The sequence below is a fragment of the Alosa alosa genome, chromosome 18 (assembly GCF_017589495.1).
Source record: "Alosa alosa isolate M-15738 ecotype Scorff River chromosome 18, AALO_Geno_1.1, whole genome shotgun sequence".
Lineage (NCBI taxonomy): Eukaryota > Metazoa > Chordata > Actinopteri > Clupeiformes > Clupeidae > Alosa > Alosa alosa.
Genome location: NC_063206.1, coordinates 25,456,628 through 25,484,472, shown reverse-complemented (window position 1 = coordinate 25,484,472; position 27,845 = coordinate 25,456,628). Strand labels below are relative to the sequence as shown.

Genomic DNA, 27,845 nt, shown 5'->3' with positions numbered 1-27,845 from the left:
CTTAATGTGCAAAAAAAAGTGATTTATTCTCCGTGGCTTTGCGTGACCAGTCAGCACACAGAGGGATTACATAGAGGTTGGACCCAGTCAGGGTCAGTCGCCGTGGGGACAGTGCAGCACAGCACAGGACAGTGTGGCCTCAGATAGAGCTGCTTCTCTGCTGCACAGAGTGCAGGAAGCCTCGTCTGTGTGTCTGAGTGATGGAGTCGGTCAGCCCTCCAGTCCAAAACCAGCCGCCACTCTGGATTATTCATATCCAAAGATGGCTGAAGCTTGACAGTGTGTGTGTGTGTGTGTGTGTGAGGGTGGGGGGTTGTAAAGTTGTGTGTGTTATAGATAGAGGGAGGGCTTTTGTGTGTGTGTGTGTGTGTCTATCTGTGTGTCTTGTTTGTGTGTGTGTGGGAGAGAGAGAGAGATAGAGAGAGAGCAAGCTTCTGAGTGTGTGTGTGTGTGTGTTTGTGAATTTGTGAATCAGAGAGAGAGAGGTAGGTGTGTGTGTGTGTGTGTGTGTGTGTGTGTGTGTATATGTGTGTGGGTATAGTTGTCACAGTCAGATGTTTGTGTTGCTTGGACAGGCCTGCAGCTCATTAGCAGGGCCAAGGCGCTCTGTCCCTCCTCCTCCCTCGCCTCATCCACCATGTGCCGAGTCCCCTGTAACATCTGTAGTAGTAAGTGGCGCTCACCCGCATGCATGTCTGCCACTGGACACTAACCACACCACCGGTCACTCACTCACCAGTCACACTCACATCTCAACACATCAGAACGTCAGCTCTTCCCATCACTGTCCATACCCACTATCCATTTCTGTCAACTCTGACAGCCCTCTCAACTGCTGACTTTAACACTCTTTGGCACAGTCGGTGTTGGGTATTATGGGTCAGGCATGTCCCACACTCCTCCACAAACTGATTTCACAACACAAACTCTGGTTTATGGCTGGTCCATGGGCCGCCTCCCTCTCTCCTTCCTCCCTTGCGAGGGTCCTGCCTTCCCTGCCCATTGACATCGCCCCCTCCCCCACTGTACCACCCCTCCTCCTCTTTGTCCTCCTCCTCTCATCACCTCCCCCCTGGTCCTCCGGGCTTTTCTCCAGAAGGGTCTGCTCCTCCCCCTCCTCCTCTCCTCCCCACCGCTCATGTCTGTCACCGGGCGTGTGGATCCAAACGTGGCGCCGTGCCACGTGCCGCCTGCCTTGTGCCATCTGCTGCCCCTGTGTGACTCGTTCTCATGCTGTGTGTGTGTGTGTGTGTGTGTGTGTGTGTGTGTGTGTGTGTGTGTGTGTGTGCACCATCTCATCTCATTCCTGTCCAGCCTCCAGACCCGCCCGTCTCCATAGTAGCAGGACCACCAACACTAGCATTAGCTATAATAACTCCTTCCCCTTCTCCTCGCCTTTCAGTGTCAAAGGTACGGACACACTGCCTGAGTCCAGCACCTGTTTGTGTGTGTGTGTCCACTAACAGTAACCCCCCACTTCTGTCTCAAACATGGTGTATGACACTGGACTGCATGTTGTTTGATTTTTGGGCTCATAGGTGTTTTGTTTGGGTTTATTTTTTTTAGAAATGGTTAAGGTTTGGGTATTACTAGCAGTACTCTGTAGACTCTGTAGTTTCTTATACATGGATTTAGCCTATTCCTAGACTAAAAGCTTTAGTCAATAGATTTTCATTTATTTGTTTTTTGTAGTCCAGGACCAGTGGGGTATACTACGAAGCACGTTAGACATATCTAGGCTATGTAGACATATCGAGGCTTCACAAAGCTTTGACTCAGGGGTATACGTTAAGTGATACTACGATTGCAGTTATGTGATATATTTGTCAAACTAGGCTTTCAGCTCAGATCTGTGCGCGTTCTCGGTGTTGGGATGGCGTTGGCCAATCGTGAAACGTGGAGACGTACAAGACCGCCTCTTTTTAAAAACAATTACTTCCGCATTCATTAGCGATAGCTTAATCTACACTGCGGTCATTTTTTGTGTCTAACCTATAACATCAAATAAATCAATTGTCATCAGTAGTTGTATGGTATGCACGTCCATAGTGGGATATTTTCACGCACAGCACCATTAAAGCGCATTCGAGATCCAAAATGTTAGTAGAGGCCGAGCTCCACCTGTAAGATATATGACAGAATCCTACACGTGAAAACTTAGTTTTTAAGACAATTGATTGGTCAGTGGGCGGTAGATTACACGATTTGAGCTATAACTTAGCACATAACCTCCTCCCGACCAGGTTTGGTTGACAGCATGAGATACCATGGTGATATAGCGACACTAAAACAGATCCACTTTCGTGTCACAGCATAGCCTGGCTTTGAGCACAACATACCTCGCTAACCCACTAATCGAGATTCGTAGTATACCCCATAGGTGTAGTCCAGGTAGGGTAAACCGCCCCTGTCCCCACTCACCGCAGCTGTGTTTTGAAGCAGGCGCGGCGGTCAACGGCAACCTGAGCCGGCCACACAGCGAGAGCAGCGGCGAGTTCAGCCTGAGCCTGGACACGGAGATGGGCTCCAGCGGCAGCAGCCCCGTCCAGCGGTCAACCCACCAGAGTCCACTGCAGCTACGCAAGGCCCCGGATGCCTCGGCCGGCCAGGTCCGCAGCAGGAAGGCCGGGTCACTCGGCAGCGAGGTAGTCTCTCTGCAGCAGTTCCTGGAAGAGAGTGTAGAGCCGGCGGAGGTTTGTTGTATTGTTTTGTTTGTTTGTTATTGTATTTCCCTGCCTTTGTCTCTGTTGTATTGTTTGTTTGTTTGTTATTGTGTTTCCCTGCCTTCCTACTATGTAAAGCGACCTTGGGTTTGAGAAAGGCGCTATATAAAATAAACTTATTATAAACTTATTATTAGATGACTCGGATCGTGTTAGATGTAGTTTGATGGGTCCGAGTTTTGTTATAGTAATGGTGTGTGTTTGTGTTTGTGTTTGTGTGTGTGTGTGTGTGTGTGTGTGTCCGCCCGTCCCTCTGTTGTTTTGCGTTTGTGTGTGTGTGTCCTTCTGTCCGTGTGTCTTGCAGTCGGGCAGCCAGGAGAACCTGACGGTGGATTCCCCGCGCCTGTCGGGTGGCACTGAGCACGTGCAGAAGGAACGCGTGAAGGGCCGGGGCATCCTGCGCTCCTCCAGCGGCCGAGTGTCGAGCGCGGGCAGTGGAGACAGCAGCGCCGGTCAATCGCGTACCAGCGGCACCGTCCGCCCCAGCCTGCGTAAGGCGGAGAGCACGCGGGTCAAGGGCTCAGCCGCTCCCCGGTCCAGCCTCTCGACACAGGGCAAGGCCGTGTCCGTGTGCGAGCGGCTCGACTCGGCGGCGTCCTCGGGGGCGTCCGGTGCCGGTCTGCCGCGCGCCAGCAGCGTCATCTCCACGGCCGAGGGCACCACGCGCCGCACCAGCATCCACGACCTGCTGTCCAAGGACAGCCGGCAGCCCGTCTCTGTCGACCCCTCGCCCAAGGTGACCGCCAAGGCGCCGCGGCCGCTTCCTGCCGGCGAGTCCAGTGAGTACCAGCACCATCACCAGCCCTACCCCCTGCTGACCAATCCACGCCCACACTCTCAGTCTCACGCGTCACCACAGTCCAGCACCTCTGCTGCCCCACTGCTGCCCAAGTCCGTCAGCATGCCCTGCACAGGCCTCACCCCCGCCCTAGGCCCTGAGGAGCCAGAGCTGTCCAGCCTGCAGGCCTTCCTAGGGCCCTCGTTCACCGTAGATTCCGTTTTCATGGACTCCATCTTTAGCGAGCCGGTGTTCACGGGCAGTGGTAAGAACCAGGCCATTCTCTCCCTCAACACCTCGCTGGTCAGTAACATCAGTGGGCCGCCCCCCAAAGCCAATCCCAAAGCCGGCCAGCCTAACGGGCAGCTGAACTCCACCAACTTGGCCAATTGTAAGCCAGAGGGGGAAGGCAATGGTGCAGATCATGTGATTGGCACTGACCAATCGCCTCCTGTGAGCTCAGATGACAGCCAATCACTGTGGTATGAGTATGGCTGTGTGTAAATGTGGGTGTGCTGCGGTACAATGTTTTGTCCTGCTTCTTTCTTCATTTCAGGTGCAACCTCTGCATGATTGCTTTAACCCAATCATGTTATTTTTTTAAAAATTATTATTATTTTGTTGCCGTTGTCTTCCACTATGTTTCCCTTACTTGAAGTTCACAACACTATGCTTACCCTTTGGTTTGGTGTTTCTTTAATTCAGTGGGTGTCCCCTCGACAAGCCTCTAACTGTTTAATCAGTCTGTCTGATCTGGTCTGTTCTGGCTTGTATGGAAACTGTTCCCTGTTTGCATGCATGCCATTGTAAACCCCCCGTTGGGTCCTGAGTGATTCTCAAACCCCTTGTTCATTTGTTCTTGTCTTTTTTCATTTTTTTTTTCCTCTTCACAATGTGTTTTGGTATGAATATAAGCTTCTCACAAATAACAGAAGTTACACAAGCACGTTAGAAACGGAGCAGAAGCATTAATATTCCAAGTTCCCCTTAATATCACCCCTCTTGAAGCTCATGTTGCCAAACTTAGCAGGAACTGTGCTACTTTGACATTTAAATTAAGCAATTAGGCTTGTAGAACAAGTCCCTTGATGGTATGCCCTGCCCAATGAAGGACTATCTTGGAGCATATTGAACAGGCTAAATAGCTTGTGAACTTTAGTTCTAATCTATGTAATATGACTTGGCCTTTTAGAAAATTCATTATTATTGAAATACTCTTCCCAAACATTTTGGTCAGCTTGTGTTTTGTGTCATTGTTTTGTTTAGGTATGTGGGATGTGTATCTTGTTCAAAAACCTTTTTCCCTCATCTGATACATAATTAACCTTTTCCACACATTATGCAAGGCTAATACACAGCCTTTTCACTGCACTGCATGGCTTCAGAAGGTCATTGTGTTGATCTTGACCCTCCATTTTGATTAACTTAAATCAAAATGAGTCATTGTTATTGTTCTTTGTGGGTTGTCCTGTTGGTCTGTTTGTTCCTTCCACTTCAGATTCAGCGCAGTGTTGCGGTTGCACTTGAGCTGTCTGTGTTCTCATAAAATACAATCAGTGTGGAGCAATCATTCATACAATGGCCTGGATGCAGAGAAAGACACACACACACACACACACACACAATCTAGTAAAACATTTGATAAAAGTGGTCGGTAAAAGTTGGAATTCATGAACATGGCAATTATGCTGGCTGTACAAAATGTTGTCTCAAGTGTTGAATGTATCATTGGAGAGAACATGGGGAATCTTCCTTTTTTATTTATGATGGCTCCCCTGTCTACACTTACAGGGATTCTTGCGGCTTAATTTGAAGAGCAGTTAGTGTTCATTGCCAAATACACGTTAACTTAAACATAGTGAATTCAGCTAGAAATTGCGCTGACAGGAAAGCAGTAGCAGGTGATTGTGTTCGTGTAGATTGTGTAGCTGCTTTTTATATTTATTTTAAATTGTTCTCCGGCGTCATTAAATGCAACTTCTATTTATCGTGTACATATAAAAATATCTATAAAAAACCTTTAGCGCTTTTTATCCAGTTAAACTTTGACATGCCTTTGTTCCGCAGATGCGCAAGTGTCACAAGAGCGCAGAAAGTCAAAAAGCAGAACTGGAGAGCAGCAAAGCTCCTAAACATTAGCCATGAGGCTACGGGTTCCATGAGCCAGAGTGGTGAGTGTCCAAAACAACAACGACGACAAAAACATATGGGGGAGGTGGGTTTGGGGTTATCTCCATGGCAACTCCCTGAGCGCAGTTTTAGCAGATGCCTTGTACCGCACGTGCTTGCTTCCGTCCCAGCCTTCCCTCTCCAGTGGCTGACTGACTGACCGACCGTGTAAAGGCCAGTCCTGATGGGCTCGGCGCACGCAGTGCGCTGTCTGACCCGGGGGCTGATTCCCTTCCTCTTCCCCTGGATCTCTCCTGCTTTCCGGTCGCCCAGTGCAGACTTCCTTCCTCCTCCTTGTCTTTCTGTCTTTCTCGCTCTTTCTCCAGTGAGCAGTCCATCATCTCCTCCTCTTTTTCATCCTGCTGTTGGGGGCAGGGGGGTTGAAAGTACCCATTGGAGTGTTGCCCAATCAGGTTATGGTCCATGTCCAGGGTGTGTCCTCAGTCCTGCATGGCTGATATCCTGTGGCTGACCTTTACCCCATTCCCCCCAACCTACCCAATGCATGCAAGCTGCTCCTGTCTGTTTTATATATCTGTGGGTCTGTCTTGTCTTTTCTCATCATGTCTGTCTCTCTAACCTCGTTTTCTGTTCATTTCCTCTCTTTCTTTCTTTCTTTCTTTTCTTTCTTTCTTTCTCTCTCTCTCTCTCTCGCGCTTATAACTCTGTTCCGTCTGCATCCGACCCAAGAGAGAAAAGTGACCTTCAAGCTGTCAATCTGAAGCCAGTAAAACGTTGGCCTACCGAGATGGTCTTCAGTCAGAAACGATTGTATATGTTTTAAAAGGAACAGGGAAAAAACAAGACCCCCCATCCCCCCTTCAGTAATGAAAAAAAAATGTCCTCCCTTTCCTTGAATCAAGGAAACGAAAACCGACGTCAAGAAAAATGTTATTGCAGCTGTTTTTTTCTTTCGTTTATAACCTGGTAGTGAATTTGTTTCGTTTTTTTGCCCTTCTTAACCTATTGCACTGCTATGGTGAAAACGGACTGCACTCTTAAGGGGACCAGTGTATTGGTGCCAACGTTCACTTTGATGAGTCTTGATGAGTGAGCTATAAAGTGACCCTGAGGGAGCCTGCCCCTCTATGTGACTTTCCACTGGCTGGACATCCTTTTTTTTCTGCAATCTGCCAGCCACTCTTTGTAAATGTGCATGCATATTGCTACGTCCAGTACATCTCTAGAAATAAGGAGCGCGACAGACGCCCATGCAGCCACCTGCACAGCAGCCTCAGCCGCATGTGACCACGGGCAACAAGGTCAACCACATTCTGCATGGAGCAAAAATACAATCAACACAAACTACCCCCCCCCCCCAATCACCCTTCCTCGGATCAACATGGACCAGAGACTTGAGCTGTGTCATCGAGATGCCAAAATGAACGCCTCCCTTCTGTGAAGCCGCCATCCTCATCAGGCTTCCGGCAGAGTGAACGCGCAGTGTGTGTGTGTGTGTGTGTGTGTGTGTGTGTGTGTGTGTGTGTGTGTGTGTGTGTGTGTATATGTGTGTGTGTGCCAAAAGAGGTGCAGCAAGCTCTGGCCTTCTGGGGAGGGGGTAGCTCTATGTGTGTTTGTTTTCTGTGTGTATGTGACAACGATTACTGTGACCGTGAAAAGACTAGCATTTGCTTCCTTTTTCCACTTTTGCATAAATCCATTTGATGTGATAAACCCAAGAGGCTCCTGTGTGTCATTTATTGTTGGTAAACTGACCGCATATGTGTAAAAAAAATTCATGCACCAACTCCACCCATCAGTTTTGATTCAGCAATGCCGCAGCAACAGAAGAATTACATAATTACTAAGGCTTGTAACAAGACATTACAGGCCTTATAGTATGAGCACAGTCACTCATAGAAAGAAGATTTGTATATGAGTATCTGTAAGCCCAATGACTAGTCAAAGCTCTGAAGGACTGGCTCATGCCCAGTCTCTTTTAAGAACTTCATGAGGTCATCTGGTTTTAGGCCCATAGTAGCCGCGTTGGTCATGGGATGGAAGTAGATCCTCTCGTGTCCGCCGTCCACCAGGTCACTGTCCAGGACGAATTTGACACTCTGGTCTTTGTCGCAAAACAGGGCGAGGGCCGTGGCACAGCCTTGGCTCACCTTGAGCTTCTCCACCATGATGGCTTCGTCAGCGAAGCGGAGGTTCCCACTGCCCAGGCTCAGCTTCTTGGCCAAGTCGTTCAGGTTGACCTGGCGGTCGTGACGGGTGGACACGAGCCACAGGCTCTTTTTCTTTTTGTCCTTCAGAAAAAGGTTTTTGGTGACTGCTCCACTGAGGTGCTGAACATGGGGCATCATTTCCTCCACAGTGAACACCTATAACAGACATGAAGGTTGTTATATTCAGTAATTTATCTGACTTGACAGCAGATGTTTTATGTCAAAGTGTTGATCAGTCGCTGTATTTCATTGGCTCTGTACAATGACAAAGTAGAATCTAATCTGAGGAGAAAATAGATTTAGATTAGATTCAACTATTTCCATGGATAACTTGATACAGTTTGCGAATACTAAGTCTTTATTTTTTTAAATACCACAATACTATAGAATTGTGCATTAGTCAGTCAAGACAATATAATTTCGGTCTTCATTCAGGTGTTGGTCACGGGCTCGGGCTTTGGACATCTTTTTCTGCAGGATTGAGATATTAGGCCAAATCAAATAGCCTCGACTTTTTTTAGGGCTCTTGCGACCTCTGCTGGACAATTTAATACATTCAATACACCAAAATGTCACACGTGTCAACGTGTTGTCTTCCGTGCGGAAAAGGACAGTTAAACATGACGGGAATAAACAAAATCTTAACATTTTAGTAATAGAGGATGCTATCTACATTATATTACGCCTCTTAAAATGAAATACTCAGGCTGCTGGAAGCCGTACATGACTGAAATAAACGATTGAAAGTTGCAATACGTTGACTTGCCTCTGGATGGTCAACCGACACAGTTTCGATACCGAGTTCCTCCAAATACTTCTCCAGGTCTTTCCGAAGTTCCGCTGATCCCATTTCTTATTCCTTGCAGTATCCTCGTACAGTCAAGTACGAATTTACAAAGCGCACTAATCTTGCAAGACTACAGAGTGGGTTCCAACAGAGAATGTCTAGGGGAGAACCATAGGGAGAACCGCCACTCTCGGGAAACTTCCGGTTTCTCAACTGGTTGCAGTTCCTTTTCTGGTTCCACATGAGGGCGCTCACGAATAAGTGCAGAATGAATGGAGGCATATGGAGCTGTCCCACTCAAATCCACTTTTCTCGTGATATAATTTTTTGCCCAGCAATTCGTATGTTGCAGTCGAAAGAAGGAGCAGAAAAAATACAAACCGCTGAGTATTATATTTTTTGAGTCACTTATTTGTTCCAAAAAGCCTTTCAAATGTGTCAATGACGTCATTCATTAACAGAAAGCTAGTGTGTTGTGGGCAACAACGACCCAACCTGTAAGAAATCGAAAGGACGTGACTACTCGTTCATTCAACTTTTGACCTATAATCCATATTGAGCTTGCAGAAACCAAAATCAAATATTCAATTTCTAAACGACAACCAGGTGAGAGACAAATTTAGCTGTCTAGCTCCATAGACCCCCATTGTTTTTGCACTTATTCGTGATCGCCCCTAGCGGAACTGCAACAGATTGCAGGTACAATGGAGTTAATAGGGAGTGATCCGGCGCTCCGTAAACGGGCTCTGGTGTGGCCCTGTGTAGGATGGCTTTGTCCGTATTTTTTACATTCTATGGTAGGACCATACATCTCTTAACCCAGGCAAAGTTCGTCAGCAAATTTCACTACAGCAACAATCACATAGTGAAATTTGCTGACGACACAACTCTGGTGGGTCTCATCACCAAGGACGAAGACTCAATACAGGTTACCAGAAGTCCTTGACTCAGCAAGCCTGTGGACCATCGATTGGAGAGAGCGAGCAGCCATGTGTTTATGTTGTTATTTCAAGATTGTTTCATCTCTTAACCCAGGCAAAGTTGTTTTATCAATGACCAGTGCTTAAGTCAGGCATTTAATTGCCTAAACTCAGTTTGGAACACTTGAACACTTGCACACTTGCTTTACCTGCTGGCATAGCCACTTTCTTTATTACTTAGGTCAAAACAGTATTTTATCCATGTATTTGCACATGATTTTGCTGCTCTTATTTTTCATTATTATTATATGTGCCCTCTTATTTCTTCCTTTTTGTTTACTTGAATGTTATGTTTGTCTGTGGACTTAAAATTGGTCAAATATGTCTTGTCCGTGGGATAGTGAGAAACGTAAGTCATGTTCTGAAGAAATTGACAATAAAGTATGTTTGTTTGTTGTTTTATCAATGACCAGTGCTTAAGTCACAGGCATTTAATTGCCTAAACTCAGTTTGGAAGGCTGGCTACCTGCTGGCATAGAGTATCCATGTGCATGATCTTCCTAAACCTAAACCAACAATAAATACAAGGACTTTCACATTTTCCTCATTAACAACATACACCTCCCTCCCCCCAAAAAGGTTACGAACTCATTTCTGAGTAACTGTATGTACATTACTAATAAATAGTTAATATTGAATATTCACATCAAACGGAATCATTCCACACTTTGAGGACATCTACTGTAGATGTAGAAGTTTATTTAAGGGGGGGAAAAAGGCAGCCAAGACACAGGACAGTTGGTGGTGAACGGTTTATTGACTAGTCCATCTCATCACTTATCTTCAGGTTTGTTGAAACAGTAAGTGAGACAGCACTTTCCACAATAGTGTCTGTCGAAGTGGCTGGCCATGAAGACTCCAGCACCGCACTCATCTGCTGGGCACTCACGACGGAGACGGTGGATTTTGCCATTTTCGTCAACCTGCAACGACAACGCATGTTACATTTTCACTTGAATAATCACAGATTTCACAAAATCAGTGGGTTTTGGTTGAAGGGGCACAGTAATCCGATCAGTAACATCTGAGTAGACTACTATACATTGACAACTTCTGAAGCTAATCAGATTTTGACTAGAAGCTTGAAACGGACCAATTTAATCTAACTTTCCAGAAATAACCCAAATTACACTGATGAATACACTCTTGTGATGTGTCAAACATGAAACTTGATCTAATCAACAAACTACTTTCAAAACAAAACTCCGTATAAGTATATATACACTCTTGATTCCATGAGGGAAATTTGGTCTCTGCAGTTATCCCAATCCGTGAATTAGTGAAACACTCCGCACACAGTGAGGTGAAGCGCACACTAACCCTGACGCAGTGAGCTGCACGCTACAGCATCGCTCAGGGAGCAGTGAGGGGTTAGGTGCCTTGCTCAAGGGCACTTCAGCAGTGCCTACTGGTTGGGGATCAAACCGGCAACCCTCCGGTTACAAGTCCGAAGCCCTAACCAGTAGACCACGGCTGCCCCAGTCCCAAACTCAGTGCTCCAACACAATCTTTTCCACAGTTGACACACAAACTCTGGTACTACTAGTACATTCATACTTAAGCACAATAGCCTCAAATGATCCATGACACATCTGTAGCAGGCCAGCAGCTCACCTTGTAGTACTTCAGCACTGCGAGCTTGACCTTCTTCCTCTTGTGCTTGTTCTTCTTGGGGGTGGTGTAAGACTTCTTCTTCCTCTTCTTGGCACCACCACGCAACCTCAGCACCAGGTGAAGGGTGGACTCCTACAAAAGACATCAACAACATTGATGTAGATAATACAGCATCCCACTATTCCCAGAGTGTAAGAGCACAATAAAAACAGAGAATTCAAAGCGCTCATGTATTATTTGTTAGACATTACAGCAGACCAACTTATTTTACAATAGCTGTGCCCTGTATTAATGTACATTCCCTAGGCATGGTCATGCAATGTTGGGCGTAGTGTGCCTGAGATGCAGTATATGCAGTGTGCTGGGGTGCTGATGTGACAAAGCGATTTCCTGTTAAAGATTAATAAGTTATCAAATGGTCACTTAGTTTTTACCTTCTGAATGTTGTAGTCAGAGAGAGTGCGGCCATCCTCAAGCTGCTTGCCAGCAAAGATCAGCCTCTGCTGGTCGGGAGGGATACCTGAAGAAATGTATTTATTACTACAAGTATTACACTGTTTTGACATATCTAATCAATCAGATAAACACTGTCCCAATTGTACCACAGTCAAGTCAGTATAGTACCTTCTTTGTCTTGGATCTTGGCCTTGACATTTTCAATAGTATCTGAAGGCTCAACCTATGAACATAATGGGCAAAACATCAGATTATGTAGCAACATAGACATGGCCACCACATATTGATTTTAATTTAATTAACTTAATAACTTGATTAATACGTCTCCAGCCTTACAGGGCAAAGCCTGGGTATGATTTGATAAGAGACAGGCGACAGTGACAACCAGCAATTCGTGTTACTTTGCCTAAGGTTTAACGTTACGGTGAAAACCGATCAATCATCCTCATAGTCTAAATATGAGAGACTTTTTCAATTTCAGGTATATTAGAAAGATATATAAGCGCTGTTGACAGAATCTGTTCACACGTGTTTATATGATTAGCATCGGCCAGAGATTTAGTCAACTACCGTTCTACTAGCTAGTTGACCAGATCCTGGATAGCGATGAGCAGAAAATTTAGCTGCAGATGACGACCAAGAGTATGGTGTAGTTTGCTTAGGTCTCTACCATTTGAGAGTACATTTTCCCATGTTCGACACGTTTGTAAAAGGTTAATATCATATATTACAAAGCCTTGGGGCAAAACATGTGGGGTTGCTATCCGGGATTGTCCCGGCAGTCCAAGCTGCTAGCTAACTTGCTAGTTATCATGCTGCCTATGCATACCCACCGCACTGCACTGAACCAGCAACTCACCTCGAGGGTTATGGTCTTCCCCGTAAGGGTTTTGACGAAAATCTGCATCTTGGCGTTTTATCCACCTGCAGACGAGAACAATAATATCTTTATACAATTGTATTTGCGCTCAAGTAAAGTAAACACGCCAAATTAGACTTAAATAAAAAAACTTAAACTAAGAGCCACACGTACCACAAGCCTCCTGCTAATGGCGGATCATGAGAAGAGGGCTTTCGAAGCGAGCGACGGGGTTTTCTTGGGAGAGAAGGAGGGGAATAGGTGTCTGCTAGCATGCCTGATGAAAACAAAGCGTTGCGTTTATTAAACTAATTAGTATAGCTAATGTGACTTTTATATATTATTTGAACTTAGTAGTTAGTAATGTTGAAAATGTCAAACAATTATTGCATTTGGTTTCATTAATTAAGAGGGCCCACGCCGTCATTGCTATGGTAACGTGAATGTTTTCGGAAGTAAGTTTGTTTCTCTGCCCAGAGGCTAAATATTTCTAAATTATAAAGTGAGGTGTGTAACGTTACTGTTATGTAAACATTTAGTTTGTTAAGAAGCATGGCTCCCCTGAGTAAATAGAATGAGCAGATAGCATTCGCTGAATTCCCAAAGATGTCTAAGCATTCAGGTCTTAAGAACATTAACGATGGAGACTTGCACATGTGCAGTGATTACACTTTTCTGGAGTCATTACGCAGTTACATACAGTTTGAAAAGGAACATTTGCCCACATCAGAAAAAGCACCCGATGAACAACGACTTGTTATTTACAGTACTGCATTTGACAAGGTAACGATGAGCTGCAAACGGTTTATTGGTGTAGTGTTTACGTATTCATATGTAATTAATTAATTTATTGATTACAGCTAATTGAGCATGTGACTGCATACAAGAGGATCCTAACTGCTATTAAGAAAGAATATGATGACTTCATAAATTCTGTTAAAAAGAATGGCAGAGATGCCAAGCTTGCCCAGAGGAAGCTGAAGGCCATGATTGCACAGCCCACTTCTCTCATGTACTGTCAGCGACGAGCTGTGGAACTTCAAGAGAGGTGACAACCGGTGACAACACAATGAGATGCAAACACTGTGATTTAGGATTTATTTCACACAGCCTTTTATTAATTCCTCACTTGTTACTGCAAATAAAAGGTTTTGAGTTAAGGGAAGAGTTAGGTTAGAGTTAAACATGTCTTTTTTCTGTATTAAGGACCAGGCTTGTGCAAAATTCCAGAATTGAATTTAAACTGGCTCTTAAATTCCAATTCAATTCTTGAATTTCGCTTGCATTTCAATTTAGGTAACAAACAGGAAGCAGAATTGCAATTCGAATTGTCCACTGTTAAGGACATTGAATCCTATTGTGAAAGTTGTGATTTGTCACTGATTTTCCAGGATTGCAATCATTCAGAGAGATACTGCTGAGCTACAGGCAGAGCTGCAGAGGATTGAGGAGAGCAGAAAGGACAAACAGCACTCAGCGCAGCAGAAGACATCAGACACCCAGACATATCACCCCATTAGACAGATACCAGGTATGAGCCATCCACCGCCACTCAGTGTCAGTGTGGTTACATGCATACATTAAGGTTGCCATGGTTGTGGACACCTCAACAGGCACCTGCAAGATACAATATACCATTAAAGAGAGGGTAGGAGTAGTGCAATTAGGGATGTAACGGTATGAAAATTTAACCTCACGGTTATAGTGACCAAAATGATCACGGTTTTCGGTATTATCACGGTATTTCTAAAAGTGTCTTCAATATGTTCAGAAAGTACTGATAGGCCTACACAAGCTGAAATAGTTTCAAAAAGTGTCCTTTTCACTTTTTTCTTCATGTTTAATTGGCTATTTGCTTATAGCTTAACTTACCCTACCATAACTTGCAGTTTGCTATTTCTGTTATTTGGATCCAATGAGTGAGACCAAAGTAAGTGTTCGAAATAAAACTTTATGCTACTGTATTCCAGTGTTGTAGTCAAGTCACTATGCCTCGAGTCCAGGTTCGAGTCCCTAGTGTTCAAGTCCAAGTCGAGTCCACTACTCATCCGAGTCAAGTCCAAGTCGAGTCACTATTGATCCACGTCGAGTCTAAGTCGAGTCCCTATTGATCAAGTCGAGTCCAAGTCCAGCACTAAAGTAAGCATAGCCTACATGTCGTTCCATTTTTTCCCCATTGCAGATGAAATCCTTAAAAGCAAAACGGACAATCTTCTGTCTCCATGCAGGGGTGCCATCACTTGTGTGAAAGTAGTATTGCCAAATTTCTTGCCAAACCCAATGTGTTGTATTTATTAAATCGGAGAGAATACCATACCATAGCCATACCATAGCCTATAGGCCTACTCATAATACATTAGCAATCCACATCCCCATCACACAGGCCAATAAGTCACATTATGCTGTTACTGACTGCTGAATCGTTACATCCCTAGTCTGTACTGATATTGACTGACATTTAAGATTTAAATATAAATATAGTGCAAGGCAGTTCGGTGCAACAATGGTGTATTAATGACAATATTGTAATTGTAAGATTGAAGTATACATGAGGTAGATGAGCAGAATAGTGTTAATTGACTTTATTTAGTGTAAGGGTGGGGGCTATTTCTGAGCGTTCAACAGAGTGACTGCTTGGGGGAAGAAGCTGTCTGTGTCGGCTGGTTTTGGCGAACAGTGCCCTATATCGCCTACCAGATGGAAGGAGGTTGAACAGTTTGTGACTAGGATGTGAGGGGTCTGCAGAGATTTTTGCTGCCCTTTTCCTGACCCTGGACCGGTACATGTCCTGGATGGAGGGAAGGTCAGCTCCAGTTGGACTCCTAAAGTCCACCGTCATCTCCACAGTCTTCTTGAGGTTTAGCTCCAGGTGGTTCTGACTGCACCATTGGACCAGCTGCAGGACTCCTGTCTGTAATCCTGGATCAAACCAATGACGGTGGTGTCATCTTTTAGAGTTTTACAGACGGGCTCTGAGGTGCAGTCATTAGTGTAAAGGCAGAAGAGCAGCGGGGACAGGACACACCCCTGTGGGGCACCAGTACTGATGGACCGACACACCCCTGTGGGGCACCAGTACTGATGGACCGACACACCCCTCTGGGGCACCAGTACTGCTAGCAGCCAGCAGCCAGTACTGATGGACCGTCTTTTGATGGTTGTCTTGTGTTGTTTCAGGTTTGACATTTGAAGAATCAATGAACCCGGCAGCATTGGCCAAGTACATAGAAGTCCTGGAGAGGAAGCGAGCAGACCTGTGGAATTTGAGGAAGAACCACTATGTGCCTATGCAAGTTAAGGCTGAGCTTGACTGCAAGGTGACGGCAGCCTTAGATCAGAGAGATGAGCTTGTATTCGAGAACGACCAACTTCACCTGCGGTATGAGCTCTTCCGCTCATGTTCAAACAACCATGAGTGTGACGGGATGTCCTCTGCCTTGTTTTATGATGTGATTTTTTTTCTACAGTCTCCAACAACTACAGAGTGTAAATGATGTGATTACTTCTTGGAAGAGTGAGGAAGATGGTCCTTTGCTTGAGCACCTGTCAGCAAAACTTGAGCAAATAGCTGAAATGAAAGGTTTTTCTCTTTTGATAATTTCGAAATATTGTAAACAGTGCTTTTATGTTTCAAGTTTTTGTACTTCAAAAAATGCATACTTTCTTATCATTTTTACAGTAAGTGATGCTCTATTGCTCTATTTCAGTGTCTGATACAGTAGATAGCAGTAGTGCAGCACTTGAAGAAGATGATCCCAGTAAAGCCAATGAGTCAGAACTTCTTGTGGACTATATTGAGAGGTAATTTTTACTAATATTGACAGTTCTAATTGAAAAGATGGGCAATGTCTAAATATAGTTAATTTAATAACTAAACAAATTCTATTTGCTAACTTAATACTGTGAGCAAGATTCTATGCAAATATTGGTGGGTCAGCTCAATGCTCCCACACTCTACATGATAGCTAGTTCACAGGGCTTCAGCCCAGGGCTGGGCCATTTAAGTTTTAAATTATTAAATTTAACGGCTTTGAGACGTCTGACAACTTTAAGCACAGGATTGTTCCTTGCTTGAAGGCCTGAGGTCATGCTAAAGACACTTTGCTTGTTGCTGGACTGCACATTTCCTGTTATTTCAATCAGAGAGCCCTGAGACCAAGCACAACAATTTAGTTTTCTAAATTGTGTATGTCTACCACTATTACTCTACTGTGAATTTGGATTGAATCTCCTGGTTGTTGGTGTGTGTTCTTATCACTTGCAGATTCACAGACTTGTTTGAAAGTGGTGATTATGAGCTAGCTGCCTTCCATGCAGCCAAATCTCCACACGGGGTACTGCGGAACATGGAAACCATGGAGAAATTTAAAGGTGTGCTGTTTTAACCTCTCACTCTTTTAAAAATTGATAGCTATAACTTATTGTAGTCAAGGATACAAGGATACAAGGAAGTTTATTGTCACATGCATATATAGTTACTGGAAGTAAGAAATGCAGTGAAATTATGTCTGGTGTCAGCCTATTTGTGCATTTATGGGGGGTTAGTAGATTAAGTGGCAATGGCTGCATAAGAAAGGTGGGGGAGGATTGGCACCAACAAGGAGCACCCAAGAGCAACAGGGGCAAGGAAAAACTCCCTTACCAAGGAAGAAACCTTGGGCAGACCCACGGCTCAAGGGGCTAACCCAACTGCCAGGAGTCTTGGTGTGTGTGTTGGGGGGATGACAAGGGAGATGGGATAGTGTGCTGTGTATGTGGGGAGAGGGCAGTGTGCAATATTGGTGTGTTGGAGAAGCTTCCTCATGAGACAATGTGCTGTGTATTGGGGGGGGGGGTGCAGTGTGCTGTAAGTATGTTGGGGATGTGTGTTGGAGAAGCTTCCTGATGAAATAATGTGCTGTGTATGTAGGGGAGAGGGGGGGGGGGCAGTGTACTGCAAGTATGGTGAAGGGACTTACTATTGCAAGCAGAGTACTGTATGTATGATGTATGTGAGTGATGACAGTGAAGATGTGTGTGTGGGCGGGAGGGGAGTGGAGCAGTGACTGTGTGTGTGTGTGTGCAGTGTGTGTGTGGGTAGGTGGGGGCAGTGTGCTGTAAGTATGTAGAGGATGTGTGTTGGAGAAGATCCTGAAGACAATGTGCTGGGGGGGGCAGTGTGTAGCAAGTATGTAGAGGAGGCTTACTGTAGCAAGCAGTGTGCTGTATGTATGTGTGGTGATGACAGTGATGATGTAAGTGTGTCTGTTTTTTTGTGTGTGTGTTGGGAATGGGGTTGGGGGGTTTGTGTGTGTGTTTTGACGTGTGATGAAATAAGAAAATAAATAAAAGGTCTGTAGCATAGGGAGAGGGATGTACAAGTGCTAAAAGTCATGTAGGTGTGTGTGTGTGGTGGGGGTAATGAGTGCTGAGGAGTGAATGAGTGCAAAGTCAGTATAGTGTGAGTTCAGAGTTGGGAAATGTTTGAGAGTGCTGAGGAGTGAATGTGTGCAAAGTCAGTATAGTGTGAGTTCAGAGTTCGGATGACCTGGGGATAAAAACTTCTCCTGAGTCTCTCAGTTCTGGCTTTGTGACTACATTGGCCTCTTCTTGATTTCAGCGGTAGGAATAATCCATTGTTAGGATGAGAAGAGTCCTTCAGGATCTTTTGGGCTCTTAGGAGTACTCTTCTGGAATAGATATCTTGTAGAGCAGGGAGTTGAGTTCTTATAGTACGTTCAGCTGTTAGTTAGAACACTCTCAACCGCTGAAGTGTAGAAGGCCTTCATGATGGATGTAGAAACTTTGAATTTCCTTACCTGACGAAGGAAGTAGAGTCGTTGTCTGGACTTCTTCAGAGCATATTGAGTGTTAACAGTCCATGTTAACACATTTTAGTGTTAACAGTCCAGTCAGACACATTTTAGCATACTGATGATGACGTAGCCTACTTTTAATTTCTCTGCAAGGTTTCATTGTAAATGTTATAAAGCACAGTGCCATATCAAAATAGTTAACTGTCTTAGACAGTTTGCTGCTCATGTGAATGAAAGTCAGATGCAGTTCTACCTTAATAACATTACTTTTATTACCAATTCCGCATTTAGTAGGCTAATCGATTTGGTCTCGGTTTTCTGCAGCCATTACAGTGTATCAGGGCGAGGTTCCTCCCCTGCTGCTGTTTTTCCAGGCCATTATGAACTCAGTGCAGGACAAGCGCCAGCTGCCCCGGGAAGACCTCTCCGTGGAGAGCGTCCGCTGCGCCCTGCAACACAACTTTGTGGAGCTGGTCACACACTGGGTCACACAGCACAGGTATGCTGAGGCAATAAGCTTCACCTTGCCACTGGGAAGAATGGGAAGACAGACTCTATAAACAGGAAAATGGTCATATTTACTTTGGATGGTTTCTTATAGACTATGTGCAGATTACAGATGCTCAGATGACACTCTTTTCACAACAATTTATGGTTAATGTGAGGGATGTGGGTTGGGTCTGGTAAAGGTGCTGTTCAACAGTTCAACATTTGAAGACTAAATTTGAATTTAAACAAACCATCTATAGGTGGACTATCAAGTAACCAGAAAAAATAAACAATATGAGGCCATTCATTTTGGTGTTCTGTGAAATTCTTCAAGTTGTGAATTCTCTGTACAGTTTGACTTACAGTGAAGCTCTTGGAGATGTAATCTGTGCCCATGGCGACAAGACGCTCCGAATCACTGACACCTGCCTGGCGCTGGCCCAGATGGTCTACTCGGCCTGTGGCATTCACCGCAAGGCCGCAATAACCATGTGTAAGAGAGGCCTGACCTTCTGTGCCCTGGAATTCATTCAGCAGAACAACTTAACTGATGGTGAGGGGGAATTAGGCATCATCACTGCTTAAAGTGGATACGTAACACAGTTCCTACTCTGATAATCCTAAGAGGTTTCACACCGTCAAAGAACCTGGATTATAAATAAGAAATTATCTACACAACAAGTGTAGCGGCATCTTTGAATAGAATAAAAGATGACGTTGTGAAGTTGGTTGGCTTGGGACTTGTACGATAGTTTACATTAGATGTTTCATGTCTACTGCTTAAACATCCCTCTACTCGGGCAGCCTCTCCAAGCAGGGGGCCTGTGTTGACAGGTCTTACCTTGTTTCCACACAAATCCTCATGTTTGGTGTTGTGTGTTGCGGTGTGTTGTGGGTCAGATGAGCTCTGCTGGTCTGTGTCCCCTGCAGATGACTGCATGCTGGTGCTCAGGAGTTGCCCCAGCTTGGTGCTGCTCCAGGCCCTGACACAGGAGTACAAAGGCAGGGCTCCTGTGCTTAGCGTGGGCTATGCGTGCCACTCGCTTCTCAACTCCGATCTGGAGGACCTGGCCATGGAGCTGCTCGAGGAGATGCACACAGGCAGGCAAGGTAGTCTCATTACACGTACACGCACATGACCACACATCCACATATAATACACACTGGCATCATCTATCTATAAATGACAGAAACGTCTGTGTGTGTGTGTGTGTGTGTGTGTGTGTGTGTGTGTGTGTGTGTGTGTTAACCCCATATCTATCAAACCATTCGTCCAGGTGTCTTGCAACGGGCACAAGGAGTGCCAAGTTTGACGTTGTTTGGATAACAAATGCAAAAGATATCATTAACTATATCGGTAAAAGAAGCACACATTGGCTTTCGCCGCTCTACTGTAGCCACCCCCCCTCTCACTCACACAGCACTGTAGGCTACCAGAAAGGATAAGCGGGCCTTTGCCAGAACTGAATGGACAGAGCGTGATGTCACTTATAGGCTACCAGAGACATCGTTGAAAATTTCATATGATGATGCATCATTCCACAAAATGGTTTGTCTTCTCTGTCATCAAGTTAGTTCGTAAGTCCATTAACACCCATGGCAGAGCAATGAATTAATGAACGTGGCAAGGCTGGACAGAGACTCTGTCACTGCTGGTGGTGTAGTGCAGAGGTTCTTTACCTTTTTGGGACTAACACACACCAAAGGTCAAACCATAATGCGAAGGCACACCAACTTATGGTTACTGAAAGTAAATTACGCCACACACATTATCATAGGCTATTTCATGAGCTTGCACTTTGGGTTTTGCTGCGCAGAATGCCACGGCACACTTCACTTTGCCTCACAGCATACGGGTTCAGAACCACTGGTCTAGTGGCTTCCACATGGAACACCATAGGGTTATGAGTTTGATCCCAGGTGCTGCCACCATTACACTCCTTCGCAAGGCACTTAACCCTGAGTTGCTCCGGGGGGACTGACCCTGTAGTTAGTCCACTGTAGCTCTGAATAGCAGTGTCTGCTAAATCACAAATAATGTAGTGTAAACCCCAGATAAGACGAATAATACACTTTTTTTTATTTTAAGTTTACCCACTGACACTAAGAAGACACATACAGACGCTGTGAGTGAGATATGTTTTGTTTCGTTTTGGTGGTGTGTTAGGCTCACTGGAGAAGGCCATCAGTGAAGACCCCAGGTGCGGTGCTGAGGTCTGGAGTGACATTGCTAACTGCTGCTGCCTTAAAAACGACCATCAAGTGGCACAAGAGATCAACACGATTCTGCAGTCTCATGCCCTGGCTCTCGCATCAGGCAGAGAAGATAACAAGGTTATGGATCACGTGTTCATGTAGAGGTGTGACCACTAGATGGCGCAAATGAGACAAATATAGTGAGTCTGAAGCATGCTTAAGCACAGCAGAACATTGCTACTAACAGCCATTTGAGACATGTGAAGTCTTGTATTCTGATAACCTATCAGAATACAAGACTTCACCTAAAAACTGACAAGTTTATACCACATTTTTACTTTGTCCGTTGTATTCAAAATGTTTCCATGATATCTGAAACTACTTTCTCCTTTACATGCCGCACTTGTAGATTTCCCACAAAAAATAAACAACAACAACAAAATAACATCCACATGCATCATCCCCCATCGGTCAAGCTCATTAAAACCCAAGGATGAGTGGCCATAGTGATCACTCTCCGCTCGTTCCATTATGTCAGCGGCGGTATGAGGACACAGTGGTAGAGAGAGGGGCGGCTCTGTGGCCTCCCCCCGCACACACAGAGGCCTCTTTGTTGACCAGACGGGGTCACAATGGAAGCGGGCTACATAAAAGTGAATAGAGTCCCCGCTCAGAGGACAAACATCGCCCACATTTTGATAAACAGACAGCAGTCTCCCCTCCCCGTCACTGTCGCTAACCTAACTGCGTAGAGCTGTTTTGTGACAGCCACATTCATGTCAACAGTGAGATCCCTGAGCAGGGCTCACACACTGTTAGTGAGAGAGCCCTCTAGCCCTGTGTGTTTTTTGATCGAAGCAGTGTTGTGTCCAACAAACCAACAAGCAGTAATGTAGGGCTCTACAACATTCGGCACTGGCTGTAACCAACAGAACTTCCAGTGGTACACATTACTTTGTGTCAGCAGTAAATGCCTCAGATTATTACACGCACACACACACACACACACACATAGTCACATAGTCACACTGTGCGATAGCAAAGACAAAGAGGGAGAGTGTGAGTGTGCTGTCTCAGCTCTTGCGTACCTCCTCCCCCCACAGCTTGTTGGTATTGATCTCCTGCAGTCTAGGGAGCGGTAGCTGGCCTGCTGATGAGCCAGCGTGACGCAGCTTTTCTCCGAGCGCAGAAGAAGAACACCTCACTGCGCTCCCTCCCTAAGCCCTGTCCCTCCGCCAGCCTCCTCCCTGAGCCTCTGCCTCTCTGTATGCCAGGCTACAGGATTTCCTTACGTCTCATGTTCCCTCCACGCACACTCTCATTTTCAAACACGAGCTGCCTTTCAATGAGACTCTCTCCTCACAGATAGCTTCACTCTTGCCTCCTCAGTGATGTCCTTTTCATCACTGGCCTTCTTTGGTGTTAACGGAGACAGTGATGTGGGTATTATTAACATGGATTTGATAATGAAAAAGCATAAAAAGAACATAGAACAAAGAGTCAGATATGGTTTGGTGTGTGATTAACTGTAACAAACCCCCTGCTGACATGACATGCTTCCTACCAAGTGGAGCAGTGAGCATTTCGAAAGATTAAGCACACACCCGCCCCACCCCCCTCCCCAATCGCCATCAACAGTTAAAGAGAGCCTGAGCTTTTCCCTGTCTGCCCTCGGCTGTGCTATGCTGCGTCGCCCCGGCTGGCTCGCCTAAAGTAGCACAAGCACAGATATACGCTCTGGGCTTTTGCCCGGGCCTCAGTGATGTGAACTGACATGACCGTCTAGTAGACACTGCCTCTGGGCAGAGCCCAGCTGACCAGCAGAGTGCCATTGTGTCACATGCAGTTTGCTCTCGGACACCAACCAACCACAGAGAGTTTGAGTCACTTCCAGACCATTGTTTGAACAGGCATTTGTCAGGGTTTATTGTTCAAAGGTCTGGGCGCTCTTCTGCTCTCTGCTCAGATACTGGCAGGAATGAGGAGTTGCCGGTAGCCAGCTATTAGTGACTTACCACTAGACAGTCATGTTTGTGATGAAAGCTTTGGTAACATTTCCAAACGATAAGATCATCTCAAGTGGCATTCGAATGGCCAAGTGCAGTGACTAGATGCTCTGTAATCCTTGTCATTTCCCACATCCACTGTAGAAATGAACTACAAATTAACTCTGTGTGGTTTTGTTTATTCAGATGTCTCTAAATGGGTAATGTGAATGGAAAAAAACTGAATTGATTCCCAGGACAGCAGGATGTTGTGAGCCTTTCCATGCTGTTATAGACTTGTGGTTAGCCAATGGAAAACTATCTCAGTTGAAAGCTTGGAGACTGCCACCCATCCTGTAAACACTATAAAGCAGCAGAGACATGGCACATACACAGGAAGGGGTCATTTAGCACAATAAGACATATTTCTTGTAGGTGTGTGCCCTACTGTTTCCTTTCAGTGCACTTAAAGGGGTGTGAGTCTGTTTTTCTGAAAACATTGTTGGCTGTGTTTATATATACATACACACTCACAATGTTTACTTTATCAGTGCACCCAGAGTACTAAAGACAAGGCAGTAATGGCCAATGGACACGAGTCAAGCGAGTCAGAATGATTCATCCCTTTTTACAGGATCTTCAGGGCTTCTTATCCCAGTTTAAAATGTGTTGACAATGCTTAATTATTTGCAAATATGCTGAAGTGCCTTATGGAAAATCAGTTTTTTTTTTTAATTCAAAGAATTGATTTCTTTGTGTTCCCCACTGGAGTATTATATAAGTATACTCTCCAGTGAAATGTGTTGGAAATGGCCAAAATGTGAATGCACAAAAACAGAGTCTGTTTGGCCATTTGGAGGATCCTAAACAGGCTTTCACACTCAGTTACTCCTTTTTTCAGTCATTTATTTAACACATGTATTGTGTTCAAAGAAATGGTTTGAATGCCTATCTGGGCAGGGGGTTAAAAAATCATTGCAGTACTAGATTCTGATTTAACTTCTTTTTGGAGTGTGTTGGATTTGTCACTGGTATTGAGTTCATCTTTAAGCTTGTTCGACTGCTGTTGATATTTCTATATTATAACCTCAAATTTGGACACTCCATTTGGCTCAATGCCCACTCAATGCAGCAGTTTGAGAGGATTCTGTTTAAACTTGGCAAGATGGGCCAGAGAGGTTCAGATACATTCATGGAATCAGCAGTGCAGTGGTGGTACAAAGTCACTACCAAACTGCTGTGAACATCCTCCTCCACATACAAATACATGTAGCAAAAACAAATGGAAGCACCACACACACACACACACACACACACACACACACACACACACACACACACACACACACACACACACACACACACACACACACACAGTTCCTTTTTGCCATCTACTCTTACATCCTGATGTGCACCGTACAGATCAATTTTACTTTCCTCTGCCGACAAACCTACTTTGATCACGTCATGTTATTCTTAACAGAGATGTTAAGCAACATCTTCATGCTTAATAATTCACTGCTTGTTTCTAATAAAAAAAGGAAGAGGTTGTCCATTGCCAGCTTAAAGTGTATCTCTGTACATAAACGCTTCATTAATCAGATAATTTGGACTCTGAAGCAGAAAAAGAGCATTTGTAATAGACATCAAGCAGAAAGTGTGACAATTCTTGAAGATGTCTGAAATCTAAAACTGAACTCCTGTCCACCATGGGCTACTTCAGCTGCCTCATCAATAAAACAATGCGGCAGTAGCATGGTGTTGAGTTTGGCAGGAGGCGCAATATGACACCCTGTGAGCCACAGACATAGACATCAACATGACATTATTTGAAACACACGTCAATCTTGCAGTTGACAAATCACCATATAACTTAGTGGGTCATGTTATTAATTGCATCTATGACTAGGCATATTCTCCTACCAGGAAAGTGTTATATGGGTCACACAAGTATAAATATGTGTGTGTGTGTGTGTGTGTACGACCGACCTGGGAATAAATTGGCTACTTGGATCATATTATATTTTGGTCCCCATGATAACTCATGGTGGCTGTGTGTGTTAAGACAGGGCCGGGCAGGGCTGAGTGGCCCACCCCAACAAATGTGGCATGATGGGCAGGCAAGCGGTGGCAGCCGTGCTGACTCATAGCACAGCACAGCACCAGTGCTACTCATCCTTCCAACACACAGACCACTTAGTCACAATCCCTGTGATCACCCGGGCTGCGCTAGGTCACTCTCTACCCTCTGTTGCCACTCATAGTGCATTATATCACTGTCCCTGTCAGTGGGCAATAAAGACTGAGCCCTGTGGGTCTCTACTCGCGTTGCTATGAGGGACAAGCACAGAGGGGGCAGGGGAGTGGTTGCTACCGGGCAGCTGCTAACTGAAGAGAGACTGATCTTGTGCTGTAGAGGAGTCCAGCTCCCTGGTATTCTAAATCAGGAGCCTTCTATTCAGTGAGAGGCCTTCCTATCTCTTTACGTGTTGTAAATACATACTGAATTGATAGGTGTTACATAAACAGATAGGAAACAGGAGAGCTGGTCGGTGGCTTCATTAATGTTAATAGTGTCTGAGTCACATGGCAATGCAGACCTCTTGCATATATATATTATTTTGCCTCAGATTCTTGCCAGAATGTTACACTTGAGCATTATTGAAATGTCCTTATTGAGATCTGGTATAAAGAACAAATTATGTTCATAGGATGAGTTAACATCACATGCTAGATCCCATATCTAATTAAAAAAACAAAATAAAAAACATTTAAAAGCCCCTCTTGAATTTTGGTCTTAAATACATGTGGTCCAACCCCACCAGCAATCCTTGTGAATGTGTGAGCTGCTTCTGTCTTTGACTGACCCTTGAAGAGTCCGTCCTGCTTGTCACGCTGGACAGTTTTGGCAGATGCAGGAGAGCTTTTTCTGGCTGCTTATCTTAGCCCACTTTTCACAGGCCCCATTCTGGAGATTGGACTGCATACCCAAAAAAGCAGCCACCGGGGCTGAAAACTATTTGTAAATCAAGCAGCGCCACAAGAAGATTTAGGCCAGCCTACATGCAATCGTACTCCCTCATCAACAATCCCCTACAACCTACAACAACCTATGTTTGCAGCCCACAAAGCATATGGGTTTCTTTTGAGATGTTGTAGCACAGTTACGTTTCCTGTAGCTTTGCTCTCTTACATATTTGTAGAATTTCATTCACCAGTCTACTATGAAGAACTTGCTCAGACCTACTATCTTATCTCCTTCTGTACTATACTTTTTTTAAACAACACTTTCTAACGCTTCTGCTTTTGCTGTACATGTAACCTACATGCCAGGTTGGTAATAGTCTGACGGCTGATTCACTGTACTACATGTGTTATTTTATCTGTTCGTTCATTGTGACAGCTCCTTCTCATACTCTTACTTTTAACCAGCTCCCGCACTTGCCAGTGCCCTTAAAAGTAGATACGGTCGGTTTGCAGGATGCTATTGACTGGGAGACACTATTGCGGCTCTATGTCAGAGTGGAGTCAATGATTGTTAGGTCCAAGTATGTACAGAACAGTGAACAAGATAATGCAAATATGCTCCCTCTAGAGAGAAGTCAACCATATAAAACCCATATATAAACTCATATACCCATATAATGCTAATGAATGAACCTTTACAATTTATGTAAAACATGACCAATTGACACCAAATACCTTAAAAACAATCATTACAGCTGATCATTCTTGCTCTTCTTACGTGAAACACAGATGGTAACCTTCCCAAGCTTCTGTGTAGGCTAATAATGGTTCTCAAAAACTTAATACCAAGAGAAAATAAGCCAAAATATAATCTAATGGTGGGCTAAAAGTGCTTGTAGTACACGCAGTGGTAAAACCAATGGTAGGCCATTTGTGTTACTGACTGACTGAATCAACTTTGATCCTAATTTTGCATTTTGTTTACCAATAAATGATACCATGTTTTATTGTTTATAGGACCCCCATTAGTTCCAGCTATTCTTCCTGGGGTCCGACATGTCTTGGTAGCTGGTGTCTGTCTAAAAAGTGCAGAGCATTCTATACCAGGTGCAGTCTTTGCATGATGTGTTTCTGGCAGATGACTGTAACTGGAGCACATGTGTGGTAGTAACCCAACCAGCAGAGGACAAGGAATTGCCTACCTAAGCACATTGTAAAGGTATACATATGGACCATGTGTGGAATAGGAGGAAAAGGTTTATTGATTTTAACTGATGTTTAAAATGCATGGGTAAGTATGAAATGATGAAACCTAAAGATAAACTGAGACTGAACTGATTACCCAAAGTAGTTATTTAATTAAGTTTGATGTCATTTTAGGGGATATTAAACATCGTATGACAATATACTAGGTCTACAAACTAGGTCTACTCACTATTTGCTTTATTCAATACAAATCCTTGCATTTCTATAAAAGCAAAAGATTACCTGACATGTTCTCATTTTTGAAAAAAAAACATGTGACCTTTGAAACAGTCATAGTACATGTAAGGCAGATACATTTACATTTATTTTTAGAGCTGTCTATGTATAGCATACAGCTCTATGGCGACCACATGCCAAACTATGGAAATGTGCATGGGAGGTATAGCTACATGTAGCCTTTGGGAAGAGGTTTCTGCTTAAAGCAAATCCTAGTCTATTTGTGCTAGGATATGCCTAAACAATTAAGAATGAAGTCATATCTGACTGATTGTCAATTTTGTAACTTTCTCACAAGCCATCCTTTCATGCCGCGTAAACAAAATGAGTTAATGATTGAGATTGACGACGTGAACTAAGCTAGTCTCATCCCTATGTCGTTTTCCCTGTATAT

At 44.5% G+C, this 27,845-nt stretch overlaps 4 protein-coding genes and 1 long non-coding RNA gene across 7 annotated transcripts in view; 2 read left to right on the top strand and 3 right to left on the bottom strand.

Annotated features, from left to right (window-relative positions):
* LOC125311296 (girdin-like) overlaps positions 1 to 5,597 on the top strand; it is a 53,725-nt gene extending 48,128 nt beyond the window's left edge. Inside the window, 4 exon segments of the mRNA XM_048269192.1 lie at positions 576 to 665; positions 1,315 to 1,410; positions 2,443 to 2,693; positions 3,028 to 5,597. Of these exon segments, the coding sequence (XP_048125149.1) occupies positions 576 to 665; positions 1,315 to 1,410; positions 2,443 to 2,693; positions 3,028 to 4,005 (1,415 nt within the window). The 3' untranslated portion in view covers positions 4,006 to 5,597.
* A 1,757-nt stretch (positions 5,598 to 7,354) lies between these two features.
* Positions 7,355 to 8,820, bottom strand: prorsd1 (prolyl-tRNA synthetase domain containing 1). The gene is made up of 2 exons (XM_048269191.1): positions 8,608 to 8,820; positions 7,355 to 7,997 (listed from the first exon to the last, which is right to left on the bottom strand). Exons 1-2 carry the CDS (start codon positions 8,689 to 8,691, stop codon positions 7,569 to 7,571), a joined length of 513 nt encoding a protein of 170 aa, XP_048125148.1. The 5' UTR covers positions 8,692 to 8,820; the 3' UTR covers positions 7,355 to 7,568.
* Positions 8,821 to 10,345: 1,525 nt separating this feature from the next.
* On the bottom strand, positions 10,346 to 12,792 carry rps27a (ribosomal protein S27a). Its single transcript, XM_048270558.1, has 6 exons — positions 12,712 to 12,792; positions 12,538 to 12,602; positions 11,847 to 11,901; positions 11,657 to 11,742; positions 11,223 to 11,354; positions 10,346 to 10,531 (listed from the first exon to the last, which is right to left on the bottom strand). Exons 2-6 carry the CDS (start codon positions 12,583 to 12,585, stop codon positions 10,382 to 10,384), a joined length of 471 nt encoding a protein of 156 aa, XP_048126515.1. The 5' UTR covers positions 12,586 to 12,602; positions 12,712 to 12,792; the 3' UTR covers positions 10,346 to 10,381.
* A 52-nt stretch (positions 12,793 to 12,844) lies between these two features.
* LOC125312068 (clathrin heavy chain linker domain-containing protein 1-like) lies at positions 12,845 to 21,391 on the top strand. 2 transcript variants are annotated; one of them, XM_048270556.1, is made up of 11 exons: positions 12,845 to 13,320; positions 13,398 to 13,585; positions 13,929 to 14,068; positions 15,715 to 15,916; positions 16,005 to 16,117; positions 16,245 to 16,338; positions 16,802 to 16,908; positions 18,657 to 18,831; positions 19,175 to 19,374; positions 19,722 to 19,931; positions 20,989 to 21,391. In XM_048270556.1, the coding sequence occupies exons 1-11, from the start codon at positions 13,144 to 13,146 to the stop codon at positions 21,177 to 21,179; spliced, it is 1,797 nt and encodes a 598-aa protein (XP_048126513.1). In that variant the 5' UTR covers positions 12,845 to 13,143; the 3' UTR covers positions 21,180 to 21,391. The 2 variants fall into 2 exon arrangements, with proteins under 2 accessions (XP_048126513.1, XP_048126514.1); XM_048270557.1 differs by having other exon boundaries at positions 12,846 to 13,320; positions 19,752 to 19,931.
* Positions 18,745 to 23,362, bottom strand: LOC125312070. Of its 2 annotated transcripts, none has more exons than XR_007196563.1 (4): positions 22,106 to 23,362; positions 19,663 to 19,900; positions 19,185 to 19,340; positions 18,745 to 18,886 (listed from the first exon to the last, which is right to left on the bottom strand). It is a non-coding gene; the product is annotated as an uncharacterized LOC125312070 (long non-coding RNA). The 2 variants fall into 2 exon arrangements; XR_007196564.1 differs by having other exon boundaries at positions 18,849 to 18,862.
* Between the last annotated feature and the right edge of the window lie 4,483 nt (positions 23,363 to 27,845).

What these genes read in the sequence shown, in the direction of transcription:
- prorsd1 (XM_048269191.1), bottom strand. Translation starts at nt 8,691, where the DNA reads ATGGGATCAGCGGAACTTCGGAAAGACCTGGAGAAGTATTTGGAGGAA. An exon ending in TGTCGGTTGACCATCCAGAG is followed by an intron (nt 7,998 to 8,607) that starts GCAAGTCAACGT and finishes TGTCTGTTATAG; the next exon opens with GTGTTCACTGTGGAGGAAAT.
- LOC125312068 (XM_048270556.1), top strand. Translation starts at nt 13,144, where the DNA reads ATGTCTAAGCATTCAGGTCTTAAGAACATTAACGATGGAGACTTGCAC. An exon ending in GCAAATAGCTGAAATGAAAG is followed by an intron (nt 16,118 to 16,244) that starts GTTTTTCTCTTT and finishes GCTCTATTTCAG; the next exon opens with TGTCTGATACAGTAGATAGC. An exon ending in AACCATGGAGAAATTTAAAG is followed by an intron (nt 16,909 to 18,656) that starts GTGTGCTGTTTT and finishes GGTTTTCTGCAG; the next exon opens with CCATTACAGTGTATCAGGGC.
- rps27a (XM_048270558.1), bottom strand. Translation starts at nt 12,585, where the DNA reads ATGCAGATTTTCGTCAAAACCCTTACGGGGAAGACCATAACCCTCGAG. An exon ending in GGAAGACCATAACCCTCGAG is followed by an intron (nt 11,902 to 12,537) that starts GTGAGTTGCTGG and finishes TTATGTTCATAG; the next exon opens with GTTGAGCCTTCAGATACTAT. An exon ending in CAGTGCTGAAGTACTACAAG is followed by an intron (nt 10,532 to 11,222) that starts GTGAGCTGCTGG and finishes TTGTCGTTGCAG; the next exon opens with GTTGACGAAAATGGCAAAAT.